The sequence below is a fragment of the Cervus elaphus genome, chromosome 24 (genome assembly GCF_910594005.1).
Source record: "Cervus elaphus chromosome 24, mCerEla1.1, whole genome shotgun sequence".
NCBI lineage: Eukaryota > Metazoa > Chordata > Mammalia > Artiodactyla > Cervidae > Cervus > Cervus elaphus.
The window spans coordinates 29059599-29077647 of NC_057838.1; the positions used below are offsets into that span (position 1 = coordinate 29059599).

The following is an 18049-nucleotide window of genomic DNA, read 5'->3' on the forward strand; positions in this document are numbered from 1 at the left end:
ATTTGTATACAGGTTTTATGTGTGTGTCCCTTAAGCTTTCAGTTCTCTTAGGTGAGAATCATCTACAGATGAGACTGCTGAGACAGTCAGTACATGCTTAACTTCATGAGAAATGGCTCAACTGTTCTCCCAGAGTGGGTTATATCATTTTGCATTCCTACCAGCAATGTATAGGTGTTCCAGTCGCTCCACATCCTTGCCTGCATAGTATTATCAGGATTTTGTGCATTTTGAAAAACTTTAGCCATTCTGATAGAGTACATAAGGTGGTATCTGGCTGAGGCTTCAATTTATATTTTCCCAATGACTAACAATGTTGAAGATCTTTCATGACCTTGTCTGTCATCCTTTTGTTTTTGAAGTATCAGTTCAAATCTTTTGTCCATTTCTTTATTAGCTTGTTATCTTAGCTGTTGAGTTTTGATAGTTCTTTTATCCAGAACAACTTTGTTCATGATGATGAGATGACTGAGAACAATCTTGATTGAGAAAAGCTGGGTACAATATTAACATTTAACCTCTCTGAACTCCTAATCTCCAATGGGTCAAATCAAAGGAGCTATCCTATCAACATCTTAATTTGTTATAAAAGGATAAAACATTTTATGTTTAAATTTAAAAATCTCAGTGACTTAGTATAGATTAAAATGCAAACCATAACTTTAGCATCATCAATGAGAGTGAAATGTATCAGAACTCTAATTAAAGTTGAAGGGACACATTGGGGTCAAAATAAATGGTGGTTTAGTGTAACACTATTTATGGGCTGAAATGACCTATGTGCAAAATGTGTATAACCTGAGAAATAAATCCCAATTTCTGGAGCCTGACCAAATACAGTCTTTCAGAAGGAAACCCACAGATAGCTAGGCAGAGTGCCAGAGTTGATAAAATTCCCTAGGCAAGACTTCCAGAAAAGACAAGACACAAGCATTCAGAGAAAGGAAGCTGGAAGAAGTGAAACTTGACAACACAGACATCAATGTGAACAGCATTTGCCAGACACAGCCAGGAAAACCCATGAAGCCTTCTTTACCAAAGGAAAGACAGTGAAGAGGCAGAAAACTAACATTGGTGTGTAGCAGCTTAAAAATTATTTAATAGCATTGAACTAGGAATGAGAAAGTTGTAGATCTGGGTATACCACATTCAGAAGTAGAATCTGAGTCAGATACGTCTAGGTCCATATTCTAGCACCTTTACTTACTCTGTATGACTTGGCCCGTTTCAGCCTCTCTAAAGAAGTGCATGGAGGGACTTCCCTGGGTGGTCCAGGGGTTAAGACTTTGCCTTCTAGTGCAGGGGTTGCAGGTTCGACCCCTGCTGGGAAGCTAAGGTCCCACAAGCCTTGCAGCCAAAAAACCAAAACACAAAATAGAAGCAGTATTTTAATAAATTCAATAGAGACTTAAAAAATGGTCCACATCAAAAAAAATCTTAAAAAAATTTCATGAAGAAAGCCTACTTGTTAGGGCTTTAGGATTAAATGACATAAAGTACACATAGCACTTAGAACGTCTAACACATGGTAGCACTCAATAAATTATAGATAATGCTAGTTATATATCCCCGAGTGAGCTGAGGCTCAATATATAAAGGGGGTGATTACACATGAAAGCATTCTGACACCTCAAAGTATCAGGTAGGATGGAGCAGTTACCTCTACTAGAGGAGGCTGGGCTCACTGGTTTCCATACCAGTTGTTTTCCCTGCAACTAGTAGCTTACCATTAGCAACATCATATTATTTAGGGCACTATTTTTCTTTCAGAAATATTATTTTAATATCAATAAGGAATGTCTATAGCACCATAAAAATGATCATTTTCACATGTCATCTAATGAAGATTACCATCATTTTTGCCTCTATTACTATCTCATTATAGTCACTGAATATAGTGGGAATTTGATAAGTATCTGCTTAACTGACTGCAGAGCACCAGATAATCTAAAACCTGAACTTCAGGAATAGTAACTTTTTTATCCCAGAAAGGACAGGGAAGATATTATGAATAACAATCTCAAGCAATTGTTAAAAGCATATCAGATGAGCTCAGTAACGTTCAAAAACAGCCATTACCAAAGTAAAGGATGACAGTTTTGCCTCCATTGTGACTCACCTTTTTAAATGAAGGTACTACTTCAGATGGTCTTCCAAAGGTCTAAACAAGGATCTAAGCACAGGTGTGTGCTCACAGCTTGAGCTCTGCAAGTCACTTCAATTGCTATTTACTGACTGCCTGCCTTCTGCAAAGTACCCAGCTGGACAATACGAGACTAAGGTGCTCAGATATACTGTAAGATGCAGACGCTAAGTCGGAGAACAAGATCAAACTCAGGGCTGAAGTGGTGTTAGCACAGCAGGATGGGAGGGACTGAGAAAAGCAACACTGCAGCAGTCAATGAAAAGGTAGTCAGGAGAACTTCATGGAGGATGTTTGCCTTAAGCTAGACCTTCAATGGCAAATAAGATCTGAATAGGGAGGAATGACTTCTATGTGACTAAAATGAAAATTCTAAATGGGGGTTAAGCCTAGTGGGTTGGCACAAGTTTATAGTAAGCTTTGATGCTAGAATGAAAAGTTTTACACACTTCTGTTTAAACGATTTCCTTTTTAAAAGTAGACATTTATCACCAGCCCAGGTGGGATGCATGAGACAAGTGCTCGGGGCTGGTGCACTGGGAAGACCCAGAGGGATCGGATGGGGAGGGAGGCGGGAGGGGGGATCGGGATGGGGAACACATGTAAATCCATGGCTGATTCATGTCAATGTATGGCAAAAACCACTACAATATTGTAAAGTAATTAGCCTCCAACTAATAAAAATAAATGAAAAAATAAATAAATAAAAGTAGACATTTAGCTTGTACCTAATAAAACTCATTGTCTGCAATGGATTGCAGTTAAACTGTGTAGATGCTGGTATTTCAATAGACGGTAAGCATCACACCTGATTCAACACTATATATTTTATTGGAGCATTAAGTCCCTACATAGTAAGTACTTGGTAAATGTCTGCTGAATGACCAAAGGATTCCCAGGATGAATGAGCTCAAAGTCCAAATATGGGGGCTCCAGCTTGCAAGCCACCTAGGCTTTGATCAAACGGCTACATCTGAAAGTTCTGTTAGGTAAAGAATCGCACACATCAGATTTCTGTGGAAGAGGTGCACCCCGCCTCTAGCTCCTCTCCCCACCACAATCACAGCAGTCAGATAAAGTTGAGGAGTTTATTAGGGAAATATGAGAGGTGAAGACACCCCAAGTGACAGACAGAAAACTCTGAAAATGTCCCTTTTCAAGCCAACTGGGGGCCTGGCCTTGACCTCCCCAAAAGGACAAGAAACTGGTGGGTGAGCATCAACATTCTCTGACAGCCACCTCGCCAGGGCATTTCAGCCAGGACTGCTTCCCACTCCCAGCCAAAGGTGGGAAGAAGACAAGGACTGTTTATAGAATCAATGCACAGGCAATAAGAGCTAGAAGGAAAGACTGAGAGAGAGAGAGAGAGGAGGAAAGAGAGAGGTGGGGAGGACCTTGACAGAGTTCCAGGCTTTTGGCTCTCAGTGCCTCAAATGTGTTGACAAGTAGTTCTACAGAACGTTACTGAAGAGGTAAAATGCCTAACAATGTTTCCGAGAGGTCCCCTGGACTGCTCCCCACATGCCACATCACACTTCTGGGTGTGCATGGCCGAGCCCAAAGGCCACACTTTTGAAAAAAAGAAAAACAAGAATAAGCCCTGTTGTTCTTTAAGGAGAGAGGAAGGAGTTGAAGGCTGCTGGGGCCTTTCCCACGAGAGGCTGTGTGCTGTTAAGAGCAAACTTCCCAGCAGCAGCATGGCACAGTCCTAGGTGAGGGTTTCACCTTTTGTCACCTGTCAAAGGAAAACTGACAATTAGATAAATTCAAAAGCATTAGCAGGGTCTCAAATTTTATTAAACTTTTATATCCTAGGTAGCTGGGGAGTGGTAGAAAAAGGCGACAGCTTCGGAGTCCCAGAAAGCAGGTTTAAGTTCGGGCAAGGTACTTAACTTCTCTAAGCCTGTTTCTGCTTCCAGGTTTTTGCAGCAACAAGTGAGAACGTGCATTCTCTCTCACACAGCCACGCCTGCCTCATGAGGAAGCCCCGTGCCCGGCATACTCACCCTGGCTTCTATGTACTCTATTCTCCGTTCAAGAGCTGTCAATTTCTCGTTCAGTGTTGCGAGTCTTGAGCGACAAGACATATCTGGTGAAAGAAGACGGACGTTTAGGATTAATGCCATTCTAGACACAGACATACGCCAGCCCCCTAAGATGAAGAGGAGGAATGCTGTATCATGCAAGGCACAAATGGGAGCGAGTGGGCAAAGCAAGGCAGTGGGAGGATAAGGTGAGAAGCATCTTAGGAACACAGCTGCTTAGGGAGGATCTGCTTAACCTCCTACCAAATGTGACAGGCAGAGAATACTGCTCCCCCTCAAGATGTCCAGGCTTTAATCCCCAGAACCCACAAAGACGTATCTCACAGGAAAAGGCACTTTGCAGGTGTGGCTGAGGTGAAGGACCTTGAGATTCTGGATTACCCAGATGGACCCCATGTAATCACAAGTCCATAAATACAGACATGAAAGGCACGAGAAAGGCAGAAGAAGGATAAGGGATGTGAGAGGGACTCAACCTGTCACTGCAAGCTCTGAAGGTGGAATGAAGAGGCCATGAGCCATGGGATGAAAATGACCTTTAGAAGCTGGGCATGGTCCTTAGCCGACAACCAGCAAGGAAATACGGATCTTATTCTTACAGTTGCAAGAGAATGAGTTCTAACTACAAGCTATGGGCAAGGAAACAGCTCCTCTCCTAGAGCCTCCAGCTGAGGAGGGAGGCTCTGGGCTGACACTGATTTCAGCCCAGCAAACCACTGCTGGACTTCAGATGTACGTGACTTAAGATAACAAATGTATGTGGTTTGCGCCACTACATTTGTGGTAATCTGTTATGGCAGCCATAGAAAATAAAAAACTGGTACACCAAGGCTGTAGAGATGGCCACTTGATAATTAATGGGCAAACCAAGAGTTTCCAAGAGAGGGGAAATGACACGAGGAAGAAAATAATCTCAATAGGGAAGAAAAGCAGAGGCCAAGGAAGCCTCAGACCCTGAGAAGGAGAGAAGGTGTGGTGTTGCTGAGCTCATGGAGGCCCTGCCACGCTGCTGCTCTTGGGGCACTTGATGACCCAACAGTTCCTGCACAGGCCTTTTGGAACAAGAGAAAACCTGGAGAGTATCAAAAACCCTGTGGGGCCCGCCTTCCATCTGCAAAAAGTTCCTTTTCTTCCTCTACCTTTTCCAGTCTCTTTTACCACCTCGCCCAAAAGGAAACCTAGACATGCCCTAAGATACCTTTTCCCCTACAAAACTTCTCCAACAGAAATCACTTGACCACTCTTTCTCCAACTGTTCTCAACATTCCAGGCACGCTAATTATTCCCACCCTCCTCCAACACTGATGTTCAGTCATCACTCAATAATCCTCACTTCTGAAGTTCTAATTATCTGCTCTCCAAGACAGTCTCCCACCCAGTGATTTAACACTTAGCTCACGATCCTCCAACTCTTCCCTAGATGTTATGCAAAAGTACTTCAGCACCCAGTGTAACAAATCTCCCACGCCCTGATTCTTGCCTCGACTTTCATTTCATCAAGTCCAAATCTTAACTCATCCTGCCTAAGTATTCTCCTTCAAGTCAGTTCAAAGTGGACATAATCCTCCCTCTTCTGTAAGGATCTGCCTATCCTGGACACTGTTCCTTCTTCTTTTAAATATTGGGTTTGTTTTTTTTTAAACACCAAAACTAGTTTGTACTGGGGTATAGCCAATAATAATGTGTGATAGTTTCAGGTGAACGGTGAAGGAACTCAGCCATACATATACATGTTCTTAGCAGGGGGGTGGGGGGTGGGGTGTGTGTGTGTGTGTGCGTGTGTTTAATCTGCAAGTGCTGCTATTTCTAATTCCCAGGGCCAACAGGACCTCTTTTCAGCCTGGTTTTTAGAAGCTCAAACGCTATTCAGAATGAGCACGCATGTTATCACTGACAACCTGTCATTTCCCATAAAAAAAAGTCATGGCCAAAATGAAGGGGTGGGGTGGTGAGAGGGAGGGTTCCTTCCTGGGTGGCTGTTCTGTTCCAGTTCTGTCAATCTGGTGATGAGTCAGAACCCAAGAACATCACCATGTTACTGGCCTACACGGATAAGCACTGCTGAAAATTTAACATGTTGAACTCTAGAAACTTCAGTTATATTTCATATTCCATTAAATACATACTAGTTCAAACAAAATACTGGGAAAGCACCTGACAGCTGGACAAATTTGAAACCACAATGCATTTATATGTACATTATCATCAGCCTGTAACTGAAAATGCCATCTGTCCTCATCAGGGTGTTTAATGGTGTGCATACATGACCACCGCTAACAAATGCCAGTTATCAAATAACTTCTCTCAACTCTTACTGCACATAACTTTAGCCTACAAAAATCAACACTATCTTTCTCATAAGATCTTATTTCTCCAAAGTGAAAGTGAAAGTGTTAGTCAGTCATGTCCGATTCTTTGCATCCCTATTGACTGTAGCCTGCCAGGCTCCTCTGTCCATTGGATTCTCCAGGCAAGAATACTGAAGCCACTTCCTTCTCCAGGGGATCTCCTCAACCCAGGGCTCGAACCCAGGTTTCCCGCATTGCAGGCAGACTCTTTATGGACTGAGCCACAAGGGAAGACTTTATTTCTCCAACAAAATTCTAAACCTCTTAGAAGTGGCTCTGTCCATTTATTCTTATTTATTCCTTTCTCACAGCATCTGACACACAGCTGGAGTCACAACAGGCAACTAATATTTGTTGGCTAAGTATTAAAAAAAATCGAGATTTAAAAATAGCTACACACTCTGTCTTTTTGGTTACATGTCTCTGCATGTATTAGCTTCAGTCAGGGAAAAAAGGTATAAAAATAAAAAGCTATCATTTGTAATAATCTAGTTTTAGAAACTTCATTCATTCAAAGTACAGAATAGGCCCAGTGTTAGGATGCTTGTGGTACATCATGATGCGTGTGATGCTTTGAGCGTCCTCCCACACTCAAAGAGAAAACCACAAATGAATCAAAACCCTACTCTCACCAGCCAGAATCACAGGGTAAAGCTGTTCAGAGTCATTAGGTATCCTGGAAAAACAATTCCCTCTCCAAAGCACATGGCCTACACAGCGTATTATGGTCAGGATGAGAACTGTAGGTTTGTTGCCACTTTCAAAGAGCTACAGATGCCCCCTTAAAGGAAACACCTGCTAAACCTCTGTGCCACCAAATCACATTACACATATGATACAAGCCCCCCAGCCACACATCAGAATGGAGGAGTCATGCAAATGGCTTAGAACGGGAAAATACACCCCACACTCATTTATCCTGAGTCATCCAATGCCAAGACAATGTACTCAACTATCTTTATGATTTATCCAGTTTCTCAGCCTGTTGGTCTTTGTCTAAACTCTTATATCGTGATATCGTCAATCTTTGGGACCTTGCCTCAGGTATATCTAACTGCTAAGTCAAATTGCTTTAACCTTTAATTGTGCTTCCTAATTATTCCTATTTGTAATTAACTGCTCTTTTCTTTAAAAGGGCTAAATCCACTTTCTAAAATCTTCAAAAATCACCTAGTAATTACTAATATTAGGCCATTACCCCCACCTTAAAGGAAAATAATAGCCAAAGTCAAGTGAAACTATTTCTTCCAGCTCCTGAAAGACTGGAATCCTGTGTGTCTATTTCCTTAGTCTAGGACTTGCTGGAAATTAAAAAGAGAGAGAGAAAAGCCTTTGTTTTCTATCTGATATAATGTAAGTCACATGTATTTGATAAAATCTCACAGCAGCATATATTTCCTTGCTTATATAGCAAGAAAAGAGACATTTCTCCTCCACAAATTCTAAGCTCAAATGCTTCAATTTTTGGTTAATTCCAAGACTCACCAACTAAAACTACAGTAACATGCCAAAAAGTTTTATGTCAGAGATGAACGCATGTTTATTATGTTTATTAATATGACTGAAAGTGAAAGTTGCTCAGTCGTGTCTCGACTCTTTGCAACCCCATGGACTGTATGTAGCTTGCCAGGCTCCTCTGTCCATGGAATTCTCCAGGCAAGAATACTGGAGTGGGTGTAGCCATTCCCTTCTCCAGAGGATCTTCCCAACCCAGGAATCGAACCAGGGTCTCCCGCATTGCAGGTGGATTCTTTACCAACTGAGCCACTGGGGAAGCCCAAAAATACTGGAGTGGGTAGCCTATCCCTTCTCCAGGGGATCTTCCTGACCCAGGAATCTTCTTCTTTGCATTGCAGGTGGATTAATGTGATTGAATGCTCAGAAATGAAGTTATTACATTACCTAGATACAAACTGGGGGAATTGAGACACTAGGTCACTTTTAATTATGAAAAACAGCCCCAGTTTAACTTATTTTAGATGCTTTATTTACTGAATTGACATTCTTAATACTCTGTTAGGATATTCTGTGTCTACGTATCAGATATTAACTCCTACCATGTAAATGAAGTCTTTTACTTCTGGTTTTAAAAGTAAAAGCTCTCAGGACTTCCCTGGTGGTCTGGTAGCTAAGACTCTGTACTCCCAGTGCAAGGAGCCCAGGTTCAATCGCTGCTCAGGGAACTAGACCCCACATGCCACAACTAAAGATCCCAGTTGCCTCAACAAAGGTCAAAAAGCACAGCCAAATAAATAAATGTCTTTTAAAAAGTAAAAATTCTCTGTCAGTTATTTGTCCAACCACATTCCACTGCTTCTCCAGTCTAAGCCAAAGTTTCAAAGATGTCATTCGGTCATCACTCTATCCCTCCCTGCGCATGGAATATTTTGTTTTATCTGGTCCTTCGTCTGAGGAAAAGTTATAAATATAAAGTGCCCTGAAGAACCCCCATAATAGTTCAGCTCTCTAGGGAAGCAGAAGAGACAATCAGGAGAACTAACACTGGAAGAGTCTGCACCGAAACTTAAAAAATAATTTCAGGATACATGAGTTCTATGATTTCTTGCCTACCATTTCCTATTACAACCACTATAGTAAGTTATATGTGTGAATTTGTGTCACTGACATAAAATTTATCCTCTTCTTGTCTCTCATTAATACTAACATCACTCCCATTCCCTAAGTGAGGAAATCCACCATACCAAGACACCTTGTATGTAAATATATTAAAACATAAACAATATTCTGCTTTGTTCTGAAGCTGTCATTATTTCATTTTCAAGACAGAAATTCTTTAAAGGCAGGAAAATTATGCTTTTTCCCCCACCGAGCCTAAGAGAGAGGCTTGTACTCAAGACTTAGTTTCTCTTGCAGATGCCTTCTGATCAAACTTGCTCTGTCTTTATACTCCTTAGGATGTGTCAGGTTCTCTAGCTAGAAAATAATTCCTTTTGAAATCTTTTCTTATACATCATTGACCCCTCCTAATCTTAAGCATTTAACATTGCTATAAAAATAGACCAGAAGCACACCAGTTGAAAAAATGTCATTCCCACTCCTTGTGATGACATAGAAAGTCTACCGAGTGCTCAGTTCTGTCAAAGAAACACTTGGAGGAGGTAGGGGGTCTCTGCTACGGGCTTGCTGTCCAGAAGGATGTGGGACAAAGCGGAAAGAATTCAAGACTGTCACGAGTAGGCTAATGCCTAGGAAAGATTTTGCTAGAAGCAGGACACCCACTGTCGGTTTCATACTAGCAACGCAGAGATGTCCATGGCATGACAAGATGTGGATCTTACTTTGCCCTCGTCTGCTCCCGCTCAGCACAGGACAAGAGGGACTGACAGGAGGGGCCGGAGGGGCGACTGGAAGGCTCGATCCGAAAGGAGATGGGAAACCGCTAGTCTTTACAGGGCAGTGACAAGATCATGCTGCGTTCTGAGAGCCAAGTGGGAACTGGAAACGAAGCACAGAGGAGGAAGGGAGGCGACTGAAGAGAAGAAGAGGCGCAGACGATGGACCGGGTTGCCAGGACGTGTCCGGGAAAAGGAAAGACTCGATAATGGATCCGGGGTAAAGGCAAAGCTGCCGATGAGCTCAGTGTGGGGCAGGACAACCCCACAGGGACTGTCCAGTGGAGCCCGGGGTCAGGGCGAGAGGGGGAAGGTGCGGCCTGAAGGAGGAAGCGAAAATCAGCAGGAGCCTAGGGCACTCAAGACTCCCCTTCAAAGCTCCTCGGCGCCCTCCCTCAGCGGGCTTCCCTCTTCCCAGCCTCCCCCTGCTCGCCCGCTGACCGAATGAGTTGAGAAAGTCTGCGATTTTCTTGATGCTGCTGGTGATGACCTCAATGTACTCCCGGTTCGCCCAGTCCTGGTGAATCTCCCGCTGCACCGGGTCCTCTTGTCCCGCCATGGCTGCTGCCTGAGGAAGCGCGACTGCGCAGGCGCTTCGACCCTCCAGGCCGCCAGGGCGCCTGCGCCGCTCTCCCACACCCTGGCCCGGGTACCCACGAATCCCAGGGCCTTGTGGCGCGCCTGCGCGTTATCAAGTTCTCGGTGGCGTCTTCGCTTCGCTCTCACGCCCCTGAACAGACCCGCCCCACGCCGACGAGGAAAATAGGGTGCGCAGACGCAAAGATCCCCCTCAATTACCCACCTCCGTCTCTGGCGGTTATGGTCGTTGGGGATGGGGGGCGGCGCATGGGGCCGCATTCACCCCTTCTCTCAAGTGCGCCCAAGTAAGCTTGCGATCTATGTCCAAACCAAGCTGGGCATAGCCAATTAAACCACATTAAATACAAATCATTTTTTAAATGCCTTTTAAACAACAGAACATGATGTGCCACTTTGCAATTATCAAATGAACAAAATGTTTTTTTCAGTTATGAAGAGGCTTGGGGGAAATCGATAAACGTCGCAATTAGCTGATCACACTGTAAACTGACAGTCTCTTCAGAAGGAAATTTGTAAATTGATAGCAAGAGCTGTATACATTTTCAAACTTTTTGAATTATTTAACAAAATTATTGAAAAAAACACTTTCAGTGCAGAGGTGTTCTTTGAGTTAATCTGTTTTTAAAAAATCTCAACAGTTGCTGTTGCTGCCAAGTCACTTCAGTCGTGTCCGACTCCGTGGGATCCCATAGACGGCAGCCCACCAGGCTCCCCCATCCTGGAGATTCTCCAGGCAAGAACACTGGAGTGGGTTGCCATTTCCTTCTCCAGTGTGTGAAAGTGAAAAGTGAAAGTGAAGTTGCTCAGTCTGTCGGACTCTTAGCGACCCCATGGCCCGCAGCCTACCAGGCTCCTCCATCCATGGGATTTTCCAGGCAAGAGTACTGGAGTGGGGTGCCATTGCCTTCTCCGTCTCAACAGTTGGGGAATGGCTAAACTTTGGTATAGCCACTCAGAGCAGTATTATGCAGCCATTTAAATGCTAATCAGGAAAAATACTATGGCAGCATAACACATATGATAAATTGAAGGGGAAAACAAAATACACTTTTTTTTTTAAATTGCAACTATGCAAAATTATTCAAGAGGAAAATAAAACTTACTGGGGTAAAAAGTGGTAAGTTAAAATCATTTTAGTCTTTTCCAAGATTCATCATTCTCTGTCCCTTTCCCCTCTCTGCCACCAGCCTTCTCCAACTCTCTCCACTTATCTCTCCTTCCACAGGGACGCACATACACACAGTGGGCATCTGACAGTCCTTGACAAGTCCCTCAAGACTGTCTGGTCTTCCAAACCAGGATCTCAGCCTGACCCCATCCCAGAGATGCCCATCTCCGCTTCAGCTTCACCCAGAGTCACACAAGCCTGACAGCTGTTTGCACTGTGTTCCCTGGGTTCACAAAGTGCATGGGCGGTTTCTGGGTAAGGGAAGGGCAGGTGGGCCATTGGTTAATTCTTCCTACAAATGCAGCACCCTGCCAGGCACTGTGATAGTCAGGCACTGTGGATATAGGCGTCAACTGGGTAGACCTACCTCCCCCCAGCCTTCCCGAGTAATTGTTTGCAATGAAGTTTAAAAGTAGCCAAATCACTCTTTTACTAAGGTGAAAGTGTCAGTTTTTCAGCTTTCTGAGAATGAGAATCTTCCTTTTTGAAGTTTAACAGAGAGCAAAGTTTTTGGTTGAGAAGTCAAGGAGAGATGCATCTTTCTCCATCTTGACAAGGGAGCACCTGTCTGAGTCCTTGCACTGGGATTATTCAATGCAGCCACAAAAGCCTTCAGAACTCTGGGTAACTCAGGGCAGCGTTTAAAGGGTAGCGCTTACCTTTTAATACTAACCACAGCTCCCCCCTCCCCTGACATTTATGCAGGCAGGTTCCTGGCTAGTCTTTGAAATGGGCTCCGTAGTCCTCTTTGACCAGATAGATCAAAGGCACATCGCTGTGGCGAGGTGGGGAAGAGGTGGAGGGGAACAGAATTCGGTTCAGCACTCCTGAAGGCTGAATCCCGGACCAGGTGTTCCAGTGAGATGAGGGCTCCGAGCGAGCGGGGCGCTTCGATCCCCCCGCTCCCTGCGCCCCTTCCGCGGTTCGGGCTCTCCCCGCTCCCCACCCCCCAACCCCTCCCACCCCGCCGCTACGGTCCTGGGTCACAAAGGTTGTTGCCAAGCACCCGGTGGAGAAAAGATGCGGCCAGGGAACAGCCGCCGCCACTCTGGAGCGTGAGGCCCGCGGAGTTCAGCAGGTGAGACCACGGCCCGGATGGTGGGACCGGGCCCGGGGTCCCACCACCACCTCCGCCTCGGCCAGATCCGTCCGGCCCCTGCCTGGGGGTAGGGGTCCCTGGGGGACAAGCCCCTCTTCTGACTGGGAGGGGGAGCCTGCCCCTCTCAAGGCAGCTCCAGCCCCTCGGGATCACAGTTCATAAGGACCTCAGCTGCACTTTGACGCGGTCTTCCCAGTTCCCAGGTGCGGAAATGAAGGGACTGGGTTTCTTGACATGGGAGGAAGGGTATGAAGGGAAAACCTTTGGTGCTAGAAGCAGGTGTTCCCTACCTGGGAGCTCTTAGAGCAGCTTGAACAGGCTGGCTAGGTTCAACTCCTTCTGAAGTGGATGATGGAGACTCGTGGCTGGTAGGAGTGAGCGGTGAACTAGCTTTATTTGATCCTTATGTAAAAGTGGTGGAAGGGACCTGGGGTCGGACGCCCTCTTTCATCCTATGTTGGTTCTTTTGAGTATTCCGGCTGGACATTTGATAAAGTCTTTCCCCTCTGGCCCTATTTCCTCTCAAGAAACAAGGAAGAAAGACTCCTGGATTTTTTTTTTTTCTGTATCATATATTCAGAGTTAACACTCTCCACCCCCACCTTGCCTTGATGGGGTACCAGAGCAGCCCTGATCCTGGATGTGTGCTCTTAGGGTCAGAATATCAAGTACCAGAAGCCTTTCACAGGCTGTTTCGAACAGATAACTATCCCTTGGTTGTCACCTTCTCATCCTAAGGCAGTCCTGATATTTGAACACAGTATGCACAAGAGCTTGCATACCTCAGGAGAAACATTCCCAGCTGGAGGAAATCAACAAATCTTCTTTCTACTAACCACTGTCAGGGGCAGGTCTTCTGTTTCAAATGTCACCAACAATTCTCTTTTCAAAACAAAACTTCACTGTCTCACAAACTATGGTGAGGGTGTCAAACTTCTGGGCCATTACTGGGTGGGATGGGATCCCATTTGCTGCTACTTTTGTGGAAGAATAGTGAAGGTACAGAGAAATATACTTGACTAGAAAGAAAAGGGTCTGCCGTGCCCCTTATCATAGTAGGTAGTGCTGAATAAATGTTACATTTCTCTTGAATTCAGTGAAATCCTTTATATACTGACAATTTTAAAGTAGAAAGATGGAAAGTCTAAATTCTACTTGGGTAAATTTTGAGTTAGCAACATATCCTCCACGCCTTTTCCTTTATCTTCAAAGAAGAAAGGAAAAAATCTCAACCAGTGGGTCTTTCACAGATAAGAAAAAAACAAAAACAAAACATATCCAGTGAAGTGAATGTCGTTTAGTCATGTCCGACTCTTTGCGACTCTATAATTCTTTATAGTCCATGGAATTCTCCTGGCCAGAACACTGGAGTGGGTAGTCATTCCCTTCTCCAGTGGATCTTCCCAACCCAGTCTTTGAACCTAGGTCTCCTGCATTGCAGATGGATCGTTTACCAGCTGAGCCACCAGGGAAGCCCAATAATACTGGAATAGGGAGCCTATTCCTTCTCCAGCGGATGTTCCCGACCCAGGAATTGAACCAGGGTCTCCTGCATTACAGGCAGAATCTTTACCAGCTGAGTTACCAGGGAAGCCCAAAAAACACACACGTAGGAGAACCAGAAAAATCTTTAAAAACTAAAAAACGTCTGGCCTTGGGAACTTTTTCCCCTCCTGCCTGGTGTAATTCCTCTGAGGTGGTGTAGGAGTACCTCAGGGCTCTGAGAGAGCTGGTCACTCCTGTCAAGAGGTTCTGATCTTCTGTCCATAATTAAGAATAGTAAACGGTGAAGTTCCTTAAAGGAACAGCGTAAGTTCTCAAACTCTAAGGTGCATCAGACTTCCCTAGAGGGTTTAAGTGCAGAATGCAGGGGACCCAAGAATCTGCATTTCTTCCATGTTTCCACAGGCACTTAAGGCGCCAGTCCCAGAATCACACTTTGAGAACCAACGGTATAAAGTACATGTGATTTAGTCACAAATATCTGGCGAGACAGGCCTTTCTGAGCACTCATCCACAAATAATGTCTCACCGTGGAGTGCCAGCAGCCTCTGCCACCTGAGAGGCACAGATTCTGTCTTTAGCAGTTATCAACACAGCACAGATCCTAATACCACACAGGGCTACTCTTTTGGATAAATCCATTTCCTCATCTGTACCATGGGTAAAAACCTATCTTCAGAGGCTTATGATTAGGTTTAATAGAGTACACACAGCAGTTACCATATTCAATACTTGCCACTATCCTCTACTGCCCTTTATAGAATTACTTGTATCCTAACAAGTACTGGAATCTGTTCATGAGAACTACAGTTAAGGTAAAGTTAATACTGAGACAGAGATGTGAATTTGAACAGCCCTATCCTTGCCAAAAGCATGCTAGGGAAATTCCATGTTCTGATTCCTCTCCTCTAGGACTGTCAATGGCAGGATACCAGCTCTGGTCACCATGGACCCCACTGGATGAGAGCTTCCAATGGCTGCGGCATACAACACCTACCCCTTCTTCCAAGCACCCCTTTAGGGCTCCCCCCTGCTTCCCACATACCCCTTCTGACCTTGAAGTGCAGCTGTGCTTTCAAGAGGTCACTCTAGTCCTAGACAGCCCATTCCTGGAGCCTGGGGTGAGTCCCAAGTTGCCCTGTCACACATCAGAGCTCCGAACCATGAACAACAAGAAAAGGCTGGTCAGGAAGCCTCAGCCTGTCCGCCTCAGTGGAGTGGATTCTGTCTTTGGCAGGGTCATCACGGCTCAGCCACCAAAGTGGACTGGGACCTTCAGAGTTTCAGACAAGTCAGCCTTTTGCAAAATCATTAGCCGGGAGCACCAGTGGCCCACTGGACTTAAGGAACCGCAGATTCAGATGACAGTGACCATGTGCAAACAGATGTTACGCTCCATCCTCTTGCTGTATGCAACATACAAGAAGTGCACCTTTGCCTTGCAACATTCCAAGTAAAGGGTCCCATCTGATCCCTGTTCCTCACACCATGTCTTTCACTATGTGCCTGAAGCTTACATAGAGCTGTCCCTGTAAAGGAAACTGTGCTTGCCCCAGCTATTTTGCTTTTCAGTCAGGCGGTGACAATTCAGGAGCCCTTCTCCTCCCTTCCCCTCCAAAAATGGGTCAGTGACAGAGCAAGGGAGGAGAACATTTCCAATGTAAAGCTGAACAACCATTTGAAAGAGAGTCAAACTAGCACTGACATGTACATGTGATAAAGAACCATTAAACCATATATACCAATGAGCCTACTGTGAACTCATTTCAACACTAAAACCACAATGAGGTGGGGAAACAAAGAATGTCAAGGAAGATTATGGATTCCTATGTACATGAGGGTGAAGGGGTCAAAAATGTGTATGTAGGTCAATGATTAAATAACCTACCCCACCAAAAAACAACGTAAAAACCTAACCAGCCACACCCTAACACTACTGGAGAGTATAAAGTAGGTAGAAATATTAACAAATATTAAATATTAACAGTCTGGCACTGAAATAAGAGCAGAAGACATGAAGAGTTCCCCATTTTAGCTGAAGTGTATGCTTAATGTTCTATTTTTAATCAACTACAAGTAATTTTGTAGTATTCTTGTAACTAGATTATAGGTATAAGTCAGAATAATGTGGAAATAAAAATTATTTATGCAAAGTTAACATGAGTTGGATGCTGCCCTTTTCACCTTTGTCTTATATGTCTACATAACCACCAAAAACTTCAAAATGCAGCCAAACATTTGACTTTCTTTGAGCACTGAAAGAAATCTGCCACTCCTCCAAAAAGATTCCAAATGTGTTTTCATCTCAAATAAGACAGTCCTTTTAATAGGGAATATGTGATTTTAATTCTCCATTATTTCTCTGCACAAATTCCAATTCAGTTCCACCTACGAAAGAAATTCTAAAAGGTAGCTAAGGGGGTACTCTTTTGCCCCCTTCTGATGCCTATGTCAGAAGCTTTCTCTATCTCCTTTATACTTTAATAAAACTTTAAAATAAAATAAAATAAATAAATAAAAGGTAGCTAAGGCAGAACTTATAATTTATTTGAAAACTGGTACAAGCTTAAATTGTAAAATAAATCCAGAGTTTGAAAACTAGCTCCCAAAGCTGCTCGTGACTGTGGTGCAGCACAGCACTGCCATGTTCACCCAAACAGGTAAGTAATGCTACATTCGTCTTTAATATAGTAGACATTAAGCCACCATCTTTAAGGTTAGTAGACAATCTGTGTAATCCACAATTGAGTTGATTCAATAGAACCCCCTTTTTAAGGACAAAATAGGATGCTTCCAGTTAGAAAGACAGACAGGCAGCAGATCTGTAACCCTGAACACAAAATGGTCAGTGGTTGGCAAAGATGGGGAAGGAGCATCTTTCTGTAGTCTAATCAGAGTCGTCATCACTCTCATCATCATCACTCTCTTGCTCCTTTTCTCCATCACTTGCTTTATCTTCTTCGCCCTCCTAAGAAGCAAAGGACAGTCATTTTAGGTCATCTGAGCAACCCCATAACTTGCAACACTGCTCCCACAGCCTGCACAACTACACTGTTTCACTGTTAAAACCAATGATAGGTTTAAACCATTCTTTTGAGGAAAGAATCAGAGGCTGCCCCATTCTCATATCATGGCCTTGAACCCAAGATGATAGAGGGAGCCATTCTGATGTTGACTTAGGCCGTTTGGCAACCCAACCATGTGTGATTTTTACAGAAGCCCACAGCCCTCCAGCACTACAGCATGTATGTGACATAGAAATAAAATAGGCATTCAGTATAGAATGAAATGTTAGTTAAATTCAAAATACAATAGGAATCATGCATAAGATTCTCTCTGATTTGCAAAATCTAATCTGAGAGGTTTGCTTAGGATAAAGCATCAAAGTAACAGAATATTGTCTGCCTCAAACTTTTTTATGAGAACAAGGTGGAGGTATTCGATACAAATAAAATGGAGAACCATGTAATAAAAGAATTTTTCATACTAAGTGATCTTTTTGCAGCCTCAAATGGCATTACAAATTATATCCAGAGCAGGGTTCTTAAATCTGAGATTCTCGGTATCTATAACCTGCCCAATTGTAAGAAACTTTTATAAATATATTTTTCTTTGCTTTAAAATCTCAACAGCATCAGGAGTAGCCCAGAAGAGCATAAGGACTACCACTATTATTTTAGTCCTCAGTGGTGACAGCTTTTGAGTGTGTGCTTTGGCTTTTACATTTCTATTCTGCATATTCAAACAACATGTTTAAAAATGGTTTAACTCATTCTTCTCAACACTCACA

The 18049-nt window shown here is 43.8% G+C and overlaps 3 protein-coding genes across 6 annotated transcripts in view; 1 reads left to right on the forward strand and 2 right to left on the reverse strand.

The window, feature by feature from the left end:
* Window positions 1-3217: 3217 nt before the first annotated feature.
* BRK1 (BRICK1 subunit of SCAR/WAVE actin nucleating complex) lies at window positions 3218-10579 on the reverse strand. The gene is made up of 3 exons (XM_043886237.1): window positions 10331-10579; window positions 4150-4232; window positions 3218-3878 (listed from the first exon to the last, which is right to left on the reverse strand). The coding sequence occupies exons 1-3, from the start codon at window positions 10446-10448 to the stop codon at window positions 3852-3854; spliced, it is 228 nt and encodes a 75-aa protein (XP_043742172.1). The 5' UTR covers window positions 10449-10579; the 3' UTR covers window positions 3218-3851.
* Window positions 10580-12653: 2074 nt separating this feature from the next.
* FANCD2OS (FANCD2 opposite strand) lies at window positions 12654-16004 on the forward strand. The gene is made up of 2 exons (XM_043886673.1): window positions 12654-12735; window positions 15172-16004. Exon 2 carries the CDS (start codon window positions 15180-15182, stop codon window positions 15714-15716), a length of 537 nt encoding a protein of 178 aa, XP_043742608.1. The 5' UTR covers window positions 12654-12735; window positions 15172-15179; the 3' UTR covers window positions 15717-16004.
* A 781-nt stretch (window positions 16005-16785) lies between these two features.
* Window positions 16786-18049, reverse strand: part of FANCD2 (FA complementation group D2) — a 51904-nt gene continuing 50640 nt past the window's right edge. For all 4 annotated transcript variants that reach the window (XM_043885873.1, XM_043885870.1, XM_043885871.1 and 1 more), the window contains exon 44: window positions 16786-17227. In XM_043885873.1, the coding sequence (XP_043741808.1) occupies window positions 17147-17227 (81 nt within the window). In that variant the 3' untranslated portion in view covers window positions 16786-17146. The remainder of the gene's footprint in view (window positions 17228-18049) is intronic.

Coding starts and splice junctions, on each gene's coding strand:
- BRK1 (XM_043886237.1), bottom strand. CDS start 10,448: ATGGCGGGACAAGAGGACCCGGTGCAGCGGGAGATTCACCAGGACTGG. Junction 4,233..10,330: donor AGACTTTCTCAACTCATTCG/GTCAGCGGGCGA, acceptor TTCTTTCACCAG/ATATGTCTTGTCGCTCAAGA. Junction 3,879..4,149: donor TAGAGTACATAGAAGCCAGG/GTGAGTATGCCG, acceptor TTCCTTTGACAG/GTGACAAAAGGTGAAACCCT.
- FANCD2OS (XM_043886673.1), top strand. CDS start 15,180: ATGGCAGGATACCAGCTCTGGTCACCATGGACCCCACTGGATGAGAGC.